Source organism: Lissotriton helveticus, chromosome 3_1 (genome assembly GCF_964261635.1).
Source record: "Lissotriton helveticus chromosome 3_1, aLisHel1.1, whole genome shotgun sequence".
Lineage (NCBI taxonomy): Eukaryota > Metazoa > Chordata > Amphibia > Caudata > Salamandridae > Lissotriton > Lissotriton helveticus.
The window spans coordinates 1,070,652,118-1,070,666,814 of record NC_136061.1 but is presented as its reverse complement, the minus strand read 5'-3'; the positions used below and the strand labels follow the sequence as shown (position 1 = coordinate 1,070,666,814).

Sequence of the window (14,697 nt, the reverse complement as noted above, 5' to 3'; positions counted from 1 at the left end):
AACACAAGTTGGTTAAAGCGAGGTTACAAACCGAGCTTTTAGAGCCAGTGTTGCAGCAGTGAGGGTCTAACTTCAAACCTGTACATGGCCTATGTAAGTGGTTAATAGTTAGCATGTCCTCCCTAGAGTAGATAATTTGACCCTTTGACCCTGCAGCTGAACTGACAAGGTGGTTGGTGATGGGCGCGATCCGAGCGCGGATGGGCGCAGATGGGCTTGCCTCTTGCATGCCAGCGGTGCGCCCGCTCTGCGTGTCCTCTGCGCGCCTGGAGCTTCATCTGAATAAAAGCCCCCCCAACCGGACGTGCAAAAAGAGCTGGGCCGTCACTCACACAAGATGGCGGCCAGCAAATTGAGCAACAGAGAAAAACAGAAGAAGGACTTTCTCTACTCGATCGGGAACCACGGCGGCCTGAAGAGTCAATAGCAGCAAAGTGAACTGTTCCCTTATGAGAGGGACAGAAAAGGTGGGAGAATCGGCACTGTTACCAGGTAAAAGCAATCATAAAATTAAAAAATAAAAGAGTAGGTAACAACAGGTAAAAGAGGCGACGTTTATAAGGTGCACTAATATTTACAGAGAGGAGGAGCACAATTTACTAGTAAAGTATCCGCTGCGCGCCCAGAGCTACATCGGAATAAAAGCCCTCTCAACTGGAAGTACAAAAAATGCTGGACGATTACTCACACAAGATGGCAGCTGGCAAATGGAACAACAGAGAAAAACAGAAGAAGAACTCTCTCCGCTCAAATGGAAACCGTTGCGGGCCGGAGGAGCGCAACTTACCAGTGAAGTATCTGCTCCAAACAAGACTGATCTTTTTGAAAGACTTTAAATTTCAGGTGGTATTTTATTCAGCTCAGTACTACTATGTTTATAGACCTTGAAAGGATGTATCCTGGACTCTGCAGTGAACCTTTAACTCACTGAGTTATCTTAGAGACCTACACTGTAAATGCATTGTGTTTTTATTCCGAAAGATCTCAAGCTTTTTAGGAAGGTACCAGAAGGTCCACATACCCAGACCTTGTGAAGCCTTTGCTTGGGTAAAAAAATAATTCTTCTGCGTTCCCACCATGAAGGTACCATGCAGGAGTTCCCATCTCATGGATATGCATGTGTTCATCCCAGGACACGCTACCCTCTATTGTAGGTTTAACAATGTGGGATAGTAGGAGGTCAGTTGTAGGCACACACTAACCTGTGTTCTGCTTTCCTATGTGAAATCAATCTGTGTGGGCATCTGGCCACACAGGTTGAGGTGGTGTGAGCCATCAGCCTCCAATTGGAGGGAGAAGTTGTTCTCACAATTTGAGCACATGCCAGCGATGCTTCCTTCCTGATCTAGTCCACTTCAATAATGGGTTGTTAACCTGCCGATATGGTGACCAGAGCTTAGTCTCCAAATATTGGTTCTGTGATGTCTTGCAACGGTCTGCTTTCAAGAGTAAGGATGGGCACATCTTTGTGATGTTTACCCGTAAAGGATAGTTGCTTCTTTTCCAACCTATTCCGTCTTGGAAACTTAGCACATTCCAAGATGGATTTTTTCTTGACGTAGCACTTTCTTGATATATCCCCACCCAAGATTTTCATACTGATGACCTACACAACATGCTACTGCCAGATTTTGGGCTTGCTTTCCTGCAGATCTTGCTAGTTTTTGTTATGCTGTATCTGCAAACAAAGGAATTATTCTTTTTTGCCTATTATGTCAATTTGTCATGTCGGTGGAACTTCTCTGTCAGAAGGTTTAATTTACAGAGGTGCTCATTAAGGGCCCGATGTAGGTAAATGGCATTTACCGATACGTAAATACCAAATTTTACCGATTCGGTATTTACAAATCGGTAAATGCAATGTAGGTATATTTACCGAATTTGTTACCAAATCTGTAAAATTTGGTAATTACCAAATCGGTATTTACCGATTCGGTAATTGCCATTGATTCCTATGGGCCATGAGGCCCATAGAAACCAATGTCAATTACCGAATCGGTAATTACCGATTCGGTAAAATTACCGAATTTACAAGGGGGACAGGGTGTCACTTTGACACCCTGTTGCACCCCTGATTCAGGCTTGTGTGCCATGTGGCACACATACATGCCCTGAGGGCATGTATGTGTGTCACATGGCACAGGTGTACATGCACAGATGTGCATGTACACAGAAATTCGTTATTTACCATGCAATAGTATACATGGTAAATACCGAATTCTTAGGGGCCTGTGGCACTGTTTCTAGTGCCACTTACATATGGATTGACCCATTCGGTAAAATTACCGATTCGGTATTTTACAGAATCGGTAAATTTACCGATTCGGTAAATTTACCGATTCTGTAAAATATATGCCCCCTACATCTCAATCACCAAATACGGGAAACATCCTTTACGACGCAACTTTTACCACGCAGTGCCTTTACAACGCAGGTTTTTCAACGCAAGTCATTACAACGAATTGCGCTGCGGGCGCTCTAGGATAGGTAATAGTTTAATTTACTATCCACCACCTTCCCTACTATCCACGGGGACTGGAGTTGGAATAGTAAATTAAACTATTCACTATCCAGCACCCCCCAACGCAAGTCGTTGTAATGACTTGCGTTGTAAAACCTGCATTGTAAAGGCATGCGTAGTAAAAGCATGCGTTGTAACAACGTACATCCACTAAATACCGGTCGATAACGGCCAATCGGCCGTTACCGACCGGTATTTGGTGACCTACATCTGGCCCTAAGTGTTTAATTTCCTGACTTTGGTCCACAATATTTGGTTGTGTTGTATTTCCTCTTTCTTTAAGGGACATCAGGAATGAAATGAGAGAACAGGAGGTAATTGTGAGAACGCCTACCAGTAATCTTTATTAGTGTAAGTTTAAGTCTTCTTTATGATAGAACCTTTTTATAGTACGTTTTGACATAACAGGGTTGGACTAGCAATGTTACAAACAAGTAAAACCAATCAATATTTAGTCAACCATATACGCATTGAGACCTACTTCTTAATGTATTTAATTGGTTAAGCTATCCATAACTGATTGAGGAAACAAAACCACATTTTAAAGAGCAATGCTATACAATGGTTTGCTCAGCTAATTAATGGCATACATAAATCATCAGCAGGCAGCCTTTGAATGTTACAAAAGAAATGAACATCCTGAGAATTGTTTCCTCGAGAAAACACATTTATTACATTTCTATGCTCATACAAACACCACAGAGAGAGAGAGAGAGAGAGAGAGAGAGAGAGAGAGAGAGACTGCCATAAAATAGATGTGCACAATTATTGTGCAAATATTAATCACTGTCAATAGCAAGCTGCCTGCGACTTTATCTTACTAACTGAAACACGTTTAAGTTAGGCATTATTTTCTAACATGTATAAACCTATCTGAGGGTCCTTGAAGTAGAGACTGTTGGTTTTAAGGTACTAGTCAAGTCAGGTAAGTATTGATCGTTGTAAGGCATGGTTATCCCATCTATGGCAAGTTTTTCAACAGTGGCCATGAGTTGCAGTGAACGAGCGGAGATCGAAGTGCATCCACATCAGTTTGGAAGTTCGAAATATAATGTATCATGACTACTTTGTTTAGAATCAAACACAGCAGCATATTAGTTAAAGTTTATCGATTGAGAGATATTATAGCTGTGTTTGGTGAGAAAGTATTTACCCAACAAGTACAATTCAGAAAACCCGTGCTGCTTGTGCTATAATTTGAATCGCACTATTATGCTTTTCTGCTCTCTACATGTATTTAAAGTTGTTAGCAAACTATGACATTATCATTCATTTGAGTTGAGTGGTTTCTCACACATTTGTCTGCAAAAGTATTGTTTCTGAGTTTGATTATAGGGCCTTGTACAGTGAAGACCTGTTGAAATGTCAACATTATGCTCTAATACATTTACAATAAATTACAAATATTGTGGAATGCAAAATGTGCATTGTTTTGCAATAAACTACAGTTGAAAGCAAAGAAAACATAATATCATTTTGTTGCATTTTGTAGTTACATGAACAGCCAAAGTATGAGGAAAACCTCTACATGTACCTGTATTTTGTTATTTTCATTATCTTTGGATCCTTCTTCACCCTCAACCTCTTTATTGGTGTCATCATTGATAATTTTAACCAACAAAAAAAGAAGATAAGTATTTATGTTTTGCTTTTTTTACATTGACATACTTTCATGTATGTGATTAATGTTATTAATATGTGTTTTATGGTACAGTTTGGCTTGTTTCTTTCCATAATATTTCAGAGCATGAACTTTTGTATCTGTGAGTTTTTATATAGCACAAACCTTCCTGCAAAGCAACAGAACACTGTACATTACATGTGGAGTTTGGAGCTGATCTACCAGATCGTGTACATAAAGTGGGGATCGCACAAATACATATCACATTTTTAGGCTTAGGGAGATGAAGTGATTTGTCCACAATCAAACAATGTTGAGCCAAGCATCAAATAGAGATTCCAACCTCGGGCTTAAGGCTCCAAAGACAGTAGCTCTAGCCACTAAGCCCCATACCCTCCTAAACTTTTAGAATACATAAAAAAATTTGCATCTGATAATAAATGCAGCACATACATCAGAGTTTGCAATTTCGAGCACCACTGAAAAAATGTACTCTATTTGATCATTTCAGACATTTATTTGACCATTTTGGATATTTTGGTGTACTTTTTCATTCTGCCCAACGATTTTCTTCTTTTTTTATAAATGTATGTATAGTAGTTTTATAGTACAAAACTTTCCATAATTCAGGGAGCATGGTTAAAGACAAGCATAAAGTCCACAAGAGATGTAAAGGGTGAAAATGACAGGAGACAGTATGGAACCATGGGGGACTCCACCGGTGATAGGGTCTTTTACGACCTGGAGGTGCCATGTGAACAAACATGCATCAGTTGGCAATGTAATAGTGTACCAGTGAAGAACATTGTTGGTAAATCCCTTTCCAGACTTAAGGGTGCATATGAGGGTGGTATGGTTGACTGTGTCAAAGACAGCTGAGAGTTCCAGCAATACAAGTAGGGGCCATCTTCATTTGTGGTCAAGAGGCATCATTTACAATCCGTAAGGTGGCAGTCTCCAATGCTGCACTAGGATCTGAAGCCAGACTGGTAGTCATGCTGGAGATGGTTAGCATTAATGTGATCTTGGAGTTAAACATAGACTGCTTTTTCAATGCTCTTGCCGATGAATGGGAGTTGAATGATGAGCCGGTAGTTGGTGAGGACATCAGGGTCTAGTGTTGGTTTCTTTTAGTGTGAGGATCTGGCTTGTCTTGAGAGTTTTTGGAAGATGCCATGAGTAAAGAATACTTTGACAATGGTAAGTAGCTGTAAGACAGTGTCCTCAGAGAGAGCTTTGAAGAAGGGCCATGGTAAGACATCATCTTCATAAGAAGTGGTTTCACTAGAGTTGAGAATGTCAGCGGGATCTGGGAGAGAGAGGGCTTTGAAGGCTGGCCATGGTGGGATTCTAGGAAGGGTTTAGTGAAAGCGATTAAGCAGCCTTGGTGTTGTGGATGTGCTGTTGGATCTACTGGGTTTGTCTCACTGAAGAATAGTTTGATGGCATTGAGTTTTTTTGTGGAGTGAGAAATAGGGGAGTCTGACATTGGGTTGATGCAGTACTTGACTGTCTTGAATAGAGTCCTGCACCAGTTGGTGGCTTCCCTGTTAGTGTTGGTATAATACTTTGCCTTGGATGATGTAATGAACAGTATGAAACATTCCTCAGAATTCTATTTTTCTTCCAGTTTCTTTCCTGTCTGCAGACAGATTGTTTATTAAGAGCAAGGTTGTTAGAGTAGCAGTGTGCTGAAGACTTTGATTTGCAATTGCTTGTTGTAATTGAGGCTGAATGTTTACATAGCTTTCCAAAAACTGTTGAAGTTGTTTAGAAGGGAGTTACTATAGAGTTGCATAGAGATGATATAGTAAGAGAATAATTCAAGTAGTAGGTTGTCTGTCAAAAAGTCTTTGAAGTATCTGTAGGTTTGGTCTTCTCTAGTGCGTTAATCTTGTTTTGTTGATTGGACACTGAGCAGGGAGATAATAATGCCAAAGGGTTAAGGTCACTCCAGGGTTATGGGTGGTTTGCACCAGATTGTTGGTGATGTTGCGAAGACAAAGTCGGGGATGTGACCTTTAGAGTGTATTGGTTGGGTGACATATTGCACTACGTTGAGTATACCAACACGTTTTTGCTCAGTAGAGTCAGAAGTGTGTGTCTCTCATTAAATATTGAAATTGCTTTTAAGACAAAATACTGATTTTCCATTTCTGTCCAAAACTGCCAGTCACTGCAGGTAATAGAATTCATGGGAATGCAGACAGTCTGAGAAAAGACATGGGGAGCCACATGTTAATGAAGGAGTTTGTCTACTGGAATGTTGTTGTTTTCAGTTTCCATATATTCCTATCATAAATTGATAAAGCAGGCTCACCTAGACCACTGTAACTTAAATTTGTGATGCATGTCACTTCTCTACATGTGAACAAAGTGGTATTTAGGTACAATTGTTTGTTATACTCGTCAAAACCGTGTTGTATTTGAACATATAAAATATACAAATTAAAACATTGAAATTACTTCAAAATATCAATATCTAAATAAATTAAATAAAATATATTATTCCCTATTCCACTTGACAGTTATCTAAGCTTGGCCACAAGTTCACTATTTGAATATGGGGAGTTTCGAATTGTTCTTAGCTTAAAGGAAAGCCATGCACTTTTTGCACAAACTAATGTGGGAAGTAATTAAGGGAATCCTTTTGTATGTCATGTTGGTTAAAATCTATATACAAATGCATTGTTGGCACCAGCAGTAAAGAAAATTAAAATGTGGAAGGCTAGGTTGATTTATCATTTCGAATTCTTAAATAATTGTCTTTGGTCACAATATTAAATTGCAAAAGAAAGCTAGGCGTTATTTTTATTGCACTTCACATGGTTCTAAAAATGCCACAGAAAGGTTCAAGATGCATTTTTATCCATTTTCTTATAGTTTTAGTTGAGACATTATTTGTCAAATGTTAAGCAACTTCCCAGTCAGTCTTTTTCTCTCATGCATAACATGGTAACACTCTTTAGTTGATATTTATGCATCACAATCTAAAATTAACACACTTAACTGGTCGAAATAGGGATTTATTCTTACCTGAACCCTGCTATTCTCCTTGTGTTCTCAGATTTTTCCAATAGGGCCAGATGTACAACGCGCAAAACAGCACCTCGCAAATTCAGATTCTTTCAGATTCAGGACAAAACAGCACGCAGTGGTTGACAAGTCCTGGAGGCAGCAGGCAGGGTTTGATGCTTTTTTTCTGCAGGATGGTTTTGGGTTCTCATGCTGTGGGTCTTCTTTGTCCTTTTCTTCTCTTGTCTGTTGAATCTGATGTTCAGGTCTCAGTGTGCCACCTAATGCTGAATTTAGGGGTGTTACAAGGGGAGACAGGTAGTAGCCAATGGGCTACCTTCCTTTAGAGTGTCTATACCTTCAAGTGACCCCTTCCTGTGGGAAGGGGCACTACCTTAGCCCTTTTACTTTGTTTCTCCACCATCCCAAGATGGCGGAATTTCAGGAGAGGGGTTCAAATTGCCTGCCATGTCCTAGAGGTGATTTTGCCTAAGTGGGGACTCTCCTCCTAATCTAACTCATTTTTCCATCTTGCCTCCCACCAAAAGTAGAGCGGGAAAGGGGCTTGGCTTCCCCTATTATTTGCTGGTTCCTGGATTGAATTTCAAAGGCAGAATCGCCTTTGAAGCTTCCTGCCCAGGAAGGCAATCCTGTACTGGAGGAGGTGTGAAGCATCTCCGCCCAGAGCAGGTTTTGTCTCTGGCCTCTGAGACCAATGGCTCTCACCCCATGAGGTCAGAAACATGTCTGGTGGTGGCAGACTGGGGGACACAAGTCAGGGAACACATCAGTGCTTGGTAAGCTTTCTGGGGACCCTCTATAAGGTTCTCCTGTGTGAGTTTATAAAACCAACACTGACATCAGTGAGGATTTATTAAAGCAAGATGTTTGGTATGAAACATCATAGAAGTCAGTGAAGCCATCACAGAGTTAGGAAACTTGTCTTGACAAGTATCTAGCCCTTGTACTCCTTAAAGCTGCCTAGTGCACTTACAATATCTCAGAATAGATTGGACATTGTAGGGCACATCTGCTCATGCTGATATGCCCTCACATAGGATATAGTACACCCTGCCTTAGGGCTAAAGGCCTGTAGTAGGGGTGATTTACCTACGTCTTATGCAGTGTATGGGTGGCATGGCACACAGGCTGTGTGCCATGTAGACTCTTTGGATTTCTCTTCAATAATACATGCAATCTGTAATGGCAGAGTGCATAGCCTTGGTGATTGGTCCCTGGGGTGGCACAACCAGTACTCCAACCCCAGAGGACCCGCTTCAGTAACCCTGCCTTCAGTAACCCTACCTTGGGTACCAGAAGTACCATTTTCTAGGGACTTACAGGGGTTGCTGAAGTGGTGCCAATCATGGCACAGTGTTTTAGAAAGAGATCTGGCACTGGGAACCTGATTAGCAGGAACCCAGTGCACTTACAATTTGAAATCATATCAGGCATCAGGCAAAAAGTGAGGGATAACCATGCCCGCTCTTTCTACATTTCTTTTGCCTGCGCCGCTTAGAGGGAATTACAGGGAGCTCTTACCCGCATTTAATTCCTGCACACCCACACTTCGTGGGGTAGAAGGGACTCGGGGGCACTGTGTAATCATCGCGCCGGTTTCAGAGCGCCATCTTGGATTGGGGAGAAGGATTTCCTCACGGAGCGCCATCTTGGGTGAGGGAGAGCCACTCGCCCTGCCAGGACCCACGTGATCTCTTAGCCTTGGCTTTTTAAGATGGCTGCTAGACAGACGCGCAGCGACGGCGCGCAGCGGGTGCGCCGGGGGCCGGTCCCCCTGGATTACCATCTCAGGGGACTATCACCTATACTCGAGATGAACTCCTATGTATTAACACCAGTTCCTCGCTAAGAGGACTAGCAGTGGCAGCGGGGAAGCAGACAGACTCGTTTAGCTGCGGCCTTCTAAACGTGAGGTCGCTGTGTTCACATCACGGAGATATTGCCTTCATAATTGACTGCCATGAGTTAGATATTCTACTCATGACAGAGACATGGACAAGCACGGACTGTGCAGTGGAGCTGGGCTTGGCCTGCCCCTCTGGATATAAAATCAGGCACATCCCTCGGATTGGTGCTAGAGGGGGAGGACTGGGCTTAATTTTCAGAGAATCAATAGATCTATCCCTGATTGACATCAAGACAATTCCTGGTTGTGAACTACTAGCCTTCTCTCTGAATGGGCAGGGGGGCGCTCTGTTTACCGGTCTGCTCTGCTATAGACCTCCATCTAGCCCTTTTTCGGCCGTGACAGGGCTGATTGAGTTAATCCTTGATTTATCCACCTCGCACTCAAGGTTAATGGTACTGGGAGATTTCAATCTCTGGTTAGGCGGTTCTGGAGAGACTGCGCTCACAGACCTGACCCAGACCTGCCTGAGTATTCAGCTGCAGCAGCTGGTCCTCACCCATACCCACTTAAAGGGCCATATACTGGACCTAGTTTTCGCAGATCCAGAGTACCTAACTGTACGGAATATCCTGCCCCAGTGTTGGACGGACCATGCGCTGGTGCATTTCTCTCTTACGCCCAAGGTGGGGCAGGGGAGAAATAGGAATTCAGGTGGGGTTAAAAGTACCAGACAATGGTCAAAACTCTTGAGTCAGTCCCCTCTACCTTCACTACTCTCAGAGGGTTTCACCTTAGAGGAAAACGTAGACTTGAGCTACGAAAGGCTTAACCAACGGATCGTGTCCTCCCTAGACTCCTTGGCCCCTTTACGGAAAATCAGAAACAGGCCTACTCCGGCTATGCCATGGTTTTCCGAGGAGTTGCTTCAACTTAAACTCCAATGTAAGCGGGCCGAGCGTACCTGGAGAAAGAACTACCTGGACTCTGATCGGGCTCTCTACAAACAGGCCCTGTCCATCTATAAAGCACAGATCAAATGTGCGAAGGCCAGGTTTTTGGAAGAGTCTTTGCGGGTGGCAGTAAACAAATCACAGACCTTGTTTAAGATTGTGAAGGACCTGTCATGCCCTGCTACCGCGGCCAATGCTATCTCCGCATCTCAGTCTCTGTGCGACTCACTGGCACAGGCCTTTGAGGACAAAATCGCAGCCATTTTGAACAATCTTGGCGTTACATCCAGCGGTAATCCTCAAGGATGTAACGAAACGCATCCCGGGCCTTCTACAGAAATAACCCCCAGCTTTGCCAGGTTGGACTGTTTTCCTTCTCCAACTTTTGAGGAATTCTGTTCCTTGGCTCACAGCGTGTCGTCGGGATCACCTTTGGACCCGCTTCCACATAAACACTGGAAGCTGTTCCGGGAAGAACTTTTCCCCCCGCTGTTTGCCATCTGTGATCAGTCCCTGGTTTCAGCATGGGTACCAGATTGCTGGAAATTAGCCGTGGTATCCCCTCTTCTTAAAAAGGACACCTTGGACCCGGCTTGCCCAGCAAATTATCGACCTATCTCCCTGCTCCCGTTTCCAATAAAGATTCTGGAAAAGTGGGTTACAAAACATCTGTCTAAGTACCTGGAGACCGGGTCCTGTTTGGATGAGGTTCAATTCGGGTTTAGACCGGCCCACGGGACGGAATCAGCGTTGGTGACTGTGCTAGACGATCTCAGGACGCGTGCCGACCATGGAAGAGCAGCCTTTTTGGTGCTGCTCGATATGTCGGCCGCGTTCGACACAGTCAGTCATGCAATTCTGATTAAAAGATTAGAGGAAGTAGGGGTGACAGGCCATGCCCTGAAGTGGCTGACATCATACCTTGGAAGTCGTCATCAGGTAGTGTCATTGCCACCTTTCAAATCTAACATCAGAAGAGTGGAGCAAGGTGTTCCACAAGGGTCGGCCATCAGCCCTATCCTCTTCAACCTGTACCTGCGGCCCCTGGTTGCGTTGATTAGATCCTTCGGCATAGCGGTGACGAATTACGCGGATGACACTCAACTTGCCTTCTCGCTTGAGGGCAAGGAAGCAGTGGCGTTAGACACCTTCCACCGTTGCATGCTCGCAACTGCGGACTGGCTGAATCAGAATTCGCTGCAGTTTAACAGCTCTAAGACAGAAGTCTTACACTGCACTACTGATCGCGTCCCTAGACCTCTCCCGCCGGACTTTTGGCCGCCTTCCTTCTAGAGCACGACTGTGTCTGCCACCTCGGTCCGTAATCTGGGAGTGATGTTTGGGTCTAACCTCCAACTGGATGCAGCCGTTAATAAAACAGTGAGCACTTGTATGGGACTGCTTCGTATGCTGAGAAAGGTCCTTCCGATGCTTCCCATGGACAGCAGGCCAGAGGTGGTGAGGAGCATTATTGTAAGTCGCTTGGACTACTGTAATGCTCTATTTCTTGGAGCACCATCTACTTTGATAGGAAAACTGCAACGGGTGCAGAATCTCGCAGCCAAATTAGCGCTTGCTCGTCGCCGCCTTGATTCTTCATCTCAGGCACTAAGGGACCTTCACTGGTTACCGGTCCTTAAGCGGATCGATTTTAAATCTTTATGTATCGTATTCAGGGCCCTTCATGGACAAGGCCCAGTGCCACTACAAAATATGTTCCATTGGTACACTCCGTCCAGATCCCTTCGTTCGGCTTCTGCTTACCTTGCTGTGGTGCCTAAAGTTTTGAGATCACGGCTGGGCGGCCGATCTTTCAGCTTTACGGCAGCCAGGCTATGGAACGCTCTTCCGCTAGGACTGAGAAACATGAACGATCTCAATTTCTTTAAGAAAAATTTAAAAACACATCTCTTTCCTAAGGTTGGGTCACGTTAGTTCTTATAAGTCAGCATGGTGCGAAGCAGGTTCCTTCTAGTCAAAGCGCCAGGATACCCGTTGGGTGACAGACATGCGCTATAAAAGAGCACCAATACATACATACATACATACATACAAAAAGAGGCACTTCCCTACGATGTTTTAAGCAGAGGAAGTGATACTATTTGATATTACTCAAATCAGACTTCAGGGTGGCCTGAATGTTTTTGGTGGGATTTTAATGAATTTTCCATGTTTACACTTTTTACTCAATGAGCAAAATATTATTACGACTAAAAATACAAATTATGGGGGCGTGACCAAGATGGCGGTGTGAGCGGACGTGCTTCTCGGAGCTTCCACTGCCGGCCGATAACACAGCACCTCTTACAGCACCTCATCCCCAGTGTTTGGGCCCCCCCGAGGAGCAGTGGTCGCCCGGACGGGCTTGGCCCCGGTGGGACTCTTTGCGGAGCCTCCAGGACTCCTGGGGCTGCGGAGAGAGGATCGTCCCGAGAGTGGCCTGGTTTGGCCTAGCGGCGAGGAGAGAAGAGGAGGCGTGGCCGAGGGTGACGGCGGAGCATGCCCGGCCTGGGAGCACCTCGGGCGGGGTTCTGTTACGCGAGAGCCGGTGCGTAGATGGTGGGTCCGTCCCACGTGGTCTCTGCATGAGGCCCCCGGGGTGCTGTTGCCCGGGGGCTACTGTGGACCTACCGCTGCCGCTTGGGATCGGCCGCTGCAGGAGTGGCCACTGCCGGGGCCAACAGAGGAAGGAAGCGGTGCAGCCTTATGCGGAGGGCCCGCCTGCGGAGCGACGTCTACCCGCTGCTCGGACATTGACCCCAGGGGACCCCGGCCTAAGGTGAGGAGCGGAGAGTGGCTGAGGGGACCCCCGGTGACTGCTTGCACAGCCCCGTGGATTGGTAAGCCGGCGTGGCGTTGTGACGTGACTCTGCCCCTCTCCGCTGGACATTGGGGGTCTCGAACGGACGGCAAACCCACCTGGAGGTGGACGGGGAGGTAGATCACAGGCGCCGAGGCCTGGTTGGAGGGCCCGGGGCGGCCGAAATTACTGCGCATTGGCGGCCGCCATTTTGGACACCACATTGGGCGCATACCTGAGCGAAAGGTCGTCCTTCGTGAGGCGCCTTGAGGGAACGTGTTTGGTCCCCGGCATAGCGCGCAGAGGCCGGTAGTGGCGTGTTCCCCGGGAAGGTACGGCCTACATCAGGGCTGGAAATTGGAGCTACGATCGGGGGACGGCGGTGCTTGTCCCGAAGACACGGTGAGGACCCAGCTGAGTGTGTGGTCGGGGGGTGAGTGCCTTCCTGCCGCCAGTGTGGCGCTTGGGGGAACATCAGTGGACCCCACGGAGGGGTTCTTTGTGCATTCGGCGGCTCCGCGCTTTCAGGTGGGGAAGCCCTCCCAAGTGCTTGAGACCCGGGCCCATTCTGCCGCATAGCACCAGTCGTGGACCGGCAGCGAGCCCCGCGGGACATGTCCTCTGTACGAGGCCGGAAAGACAGGACCATTAAGGACCTGTTCACCCCTAACGCGACGGGGAAGCGGGCAGACCCCACCACGGCGGTTCAGCGGGCTGGTGCTGACAAGATGGCCACTGGCTCCCCTACCTCTGGAACGGCGAATACCGAGGAGCCCATCACCAAGGCTTTTCTAGAATCCCTCTTCAGTGGTCTGCGGGAGGACATTCACGCCTTGAAAAGGGAATTACAGGAGGAGATTAGAGAGGTCCGTGCGACACGGACGCCATAGGTGAAAGGGTGGCCAACTTGGAGACCAAAGGCGAACGGCGCGACAGTGAAATTGAGGCTCTGCAGCAAGAAATCATCCGTATACATGACCAGCAGGTGGACCTTCAATCCCATGTTGAGGATTTAGAGAACCGCTCCCAGCGGCATAACATCAGGATTCGGGGGGTGAAGCAGACTCCCGACACGGAGGATCTTTTCCACTTTACGCAAGGCCTATTCAACCACATTCTTGGTAGGCCAGCGGACTCTGCACTCCACCTTGATAGGGCGCACCGGACGGGCCCACCCAGGGCCGCTTCAGCCCTCCTGGCTGATATCCTGGTCTGCGTGCAGGACTTCCGTACCAAGAAAGAAATCCTCAGCAAGGCCCGACAGATGGGAACTATCTCCTTTGGAGCACACTCACCGTCTTTATATCAGGATTTGGCGGCCATCACCCTCGAAAAACGTAGGTCCTTCAGACCGGTCACTGCAGAGCTGAGACGGCGCAACATCTCCTACAGTTGGGGCCACCCCTTTCGCTTGGTGTTTAGGTTGGACAATAAGGTTTGCCAACTGCGGTCCTTCCGGGAAGCATGCCGTCTTTTGGCCACCGAGGAGCCGAAGGAGGAGGAGGGGCCGCCTGTCCGGGTGGCGTCTGGAGTGGACCATACCGGGCAGTGGCAACAGCAACGGATGAGGTGCAGGCCAAAACGTCCGCCCGCGGTGGAGATCAAGGAGGGTCAACGAGCGGCGGTGGAGACTGCGGCGACGGAACTGGCGAGCCCTGACAGCGGCTGACTGTCGTTCTCGACACTCTGTGGCATTGCTGAGAAAGGATGGGATGAGACCAGACGGGTCGGCGGCGGGAGAGGAGGCGTTGGATTCGGACACACTCCCCCAATTTTGACCTTCACTATACATCTACATTAGTGGATGATGGACAAGACTGTTTTTTGTATCCTTCATGTTGGGGAAGGGGGGGATGTTGTGGGTGGGTTGGGATTGCGGGAGGGACGGGGTCCAGGTCCAGGGATTCTTTTCAGCTCTGA

The 14,697-nt window shown here is 46.6% G+C and overlaps 1 protein-coding gene across 1 annotated transcript in view; it reads left to right on the top strand.

The window, feature by feature from the left end:
• LOC144823277 (sodium channel protein type 2 subunit alpha-like) overlaps nucleotides 1–14,697 on the top strand; it is a 942,252-nt gene that overhangs the window by 858,391 nt on the left and 69,164 nt on the right. Inside the window, exon 24 of the mRNA XM_078681632.1 lies at nucleotides 4,014–4,151. Coding sequence (XP_078537758.1) covers nucleotides 4,014–4,151 — 138 coding nt within the window. The remainder of the gene's footprint in view (nucleotides 1–4,013; nucleotides 4,152–14,697) is intronic.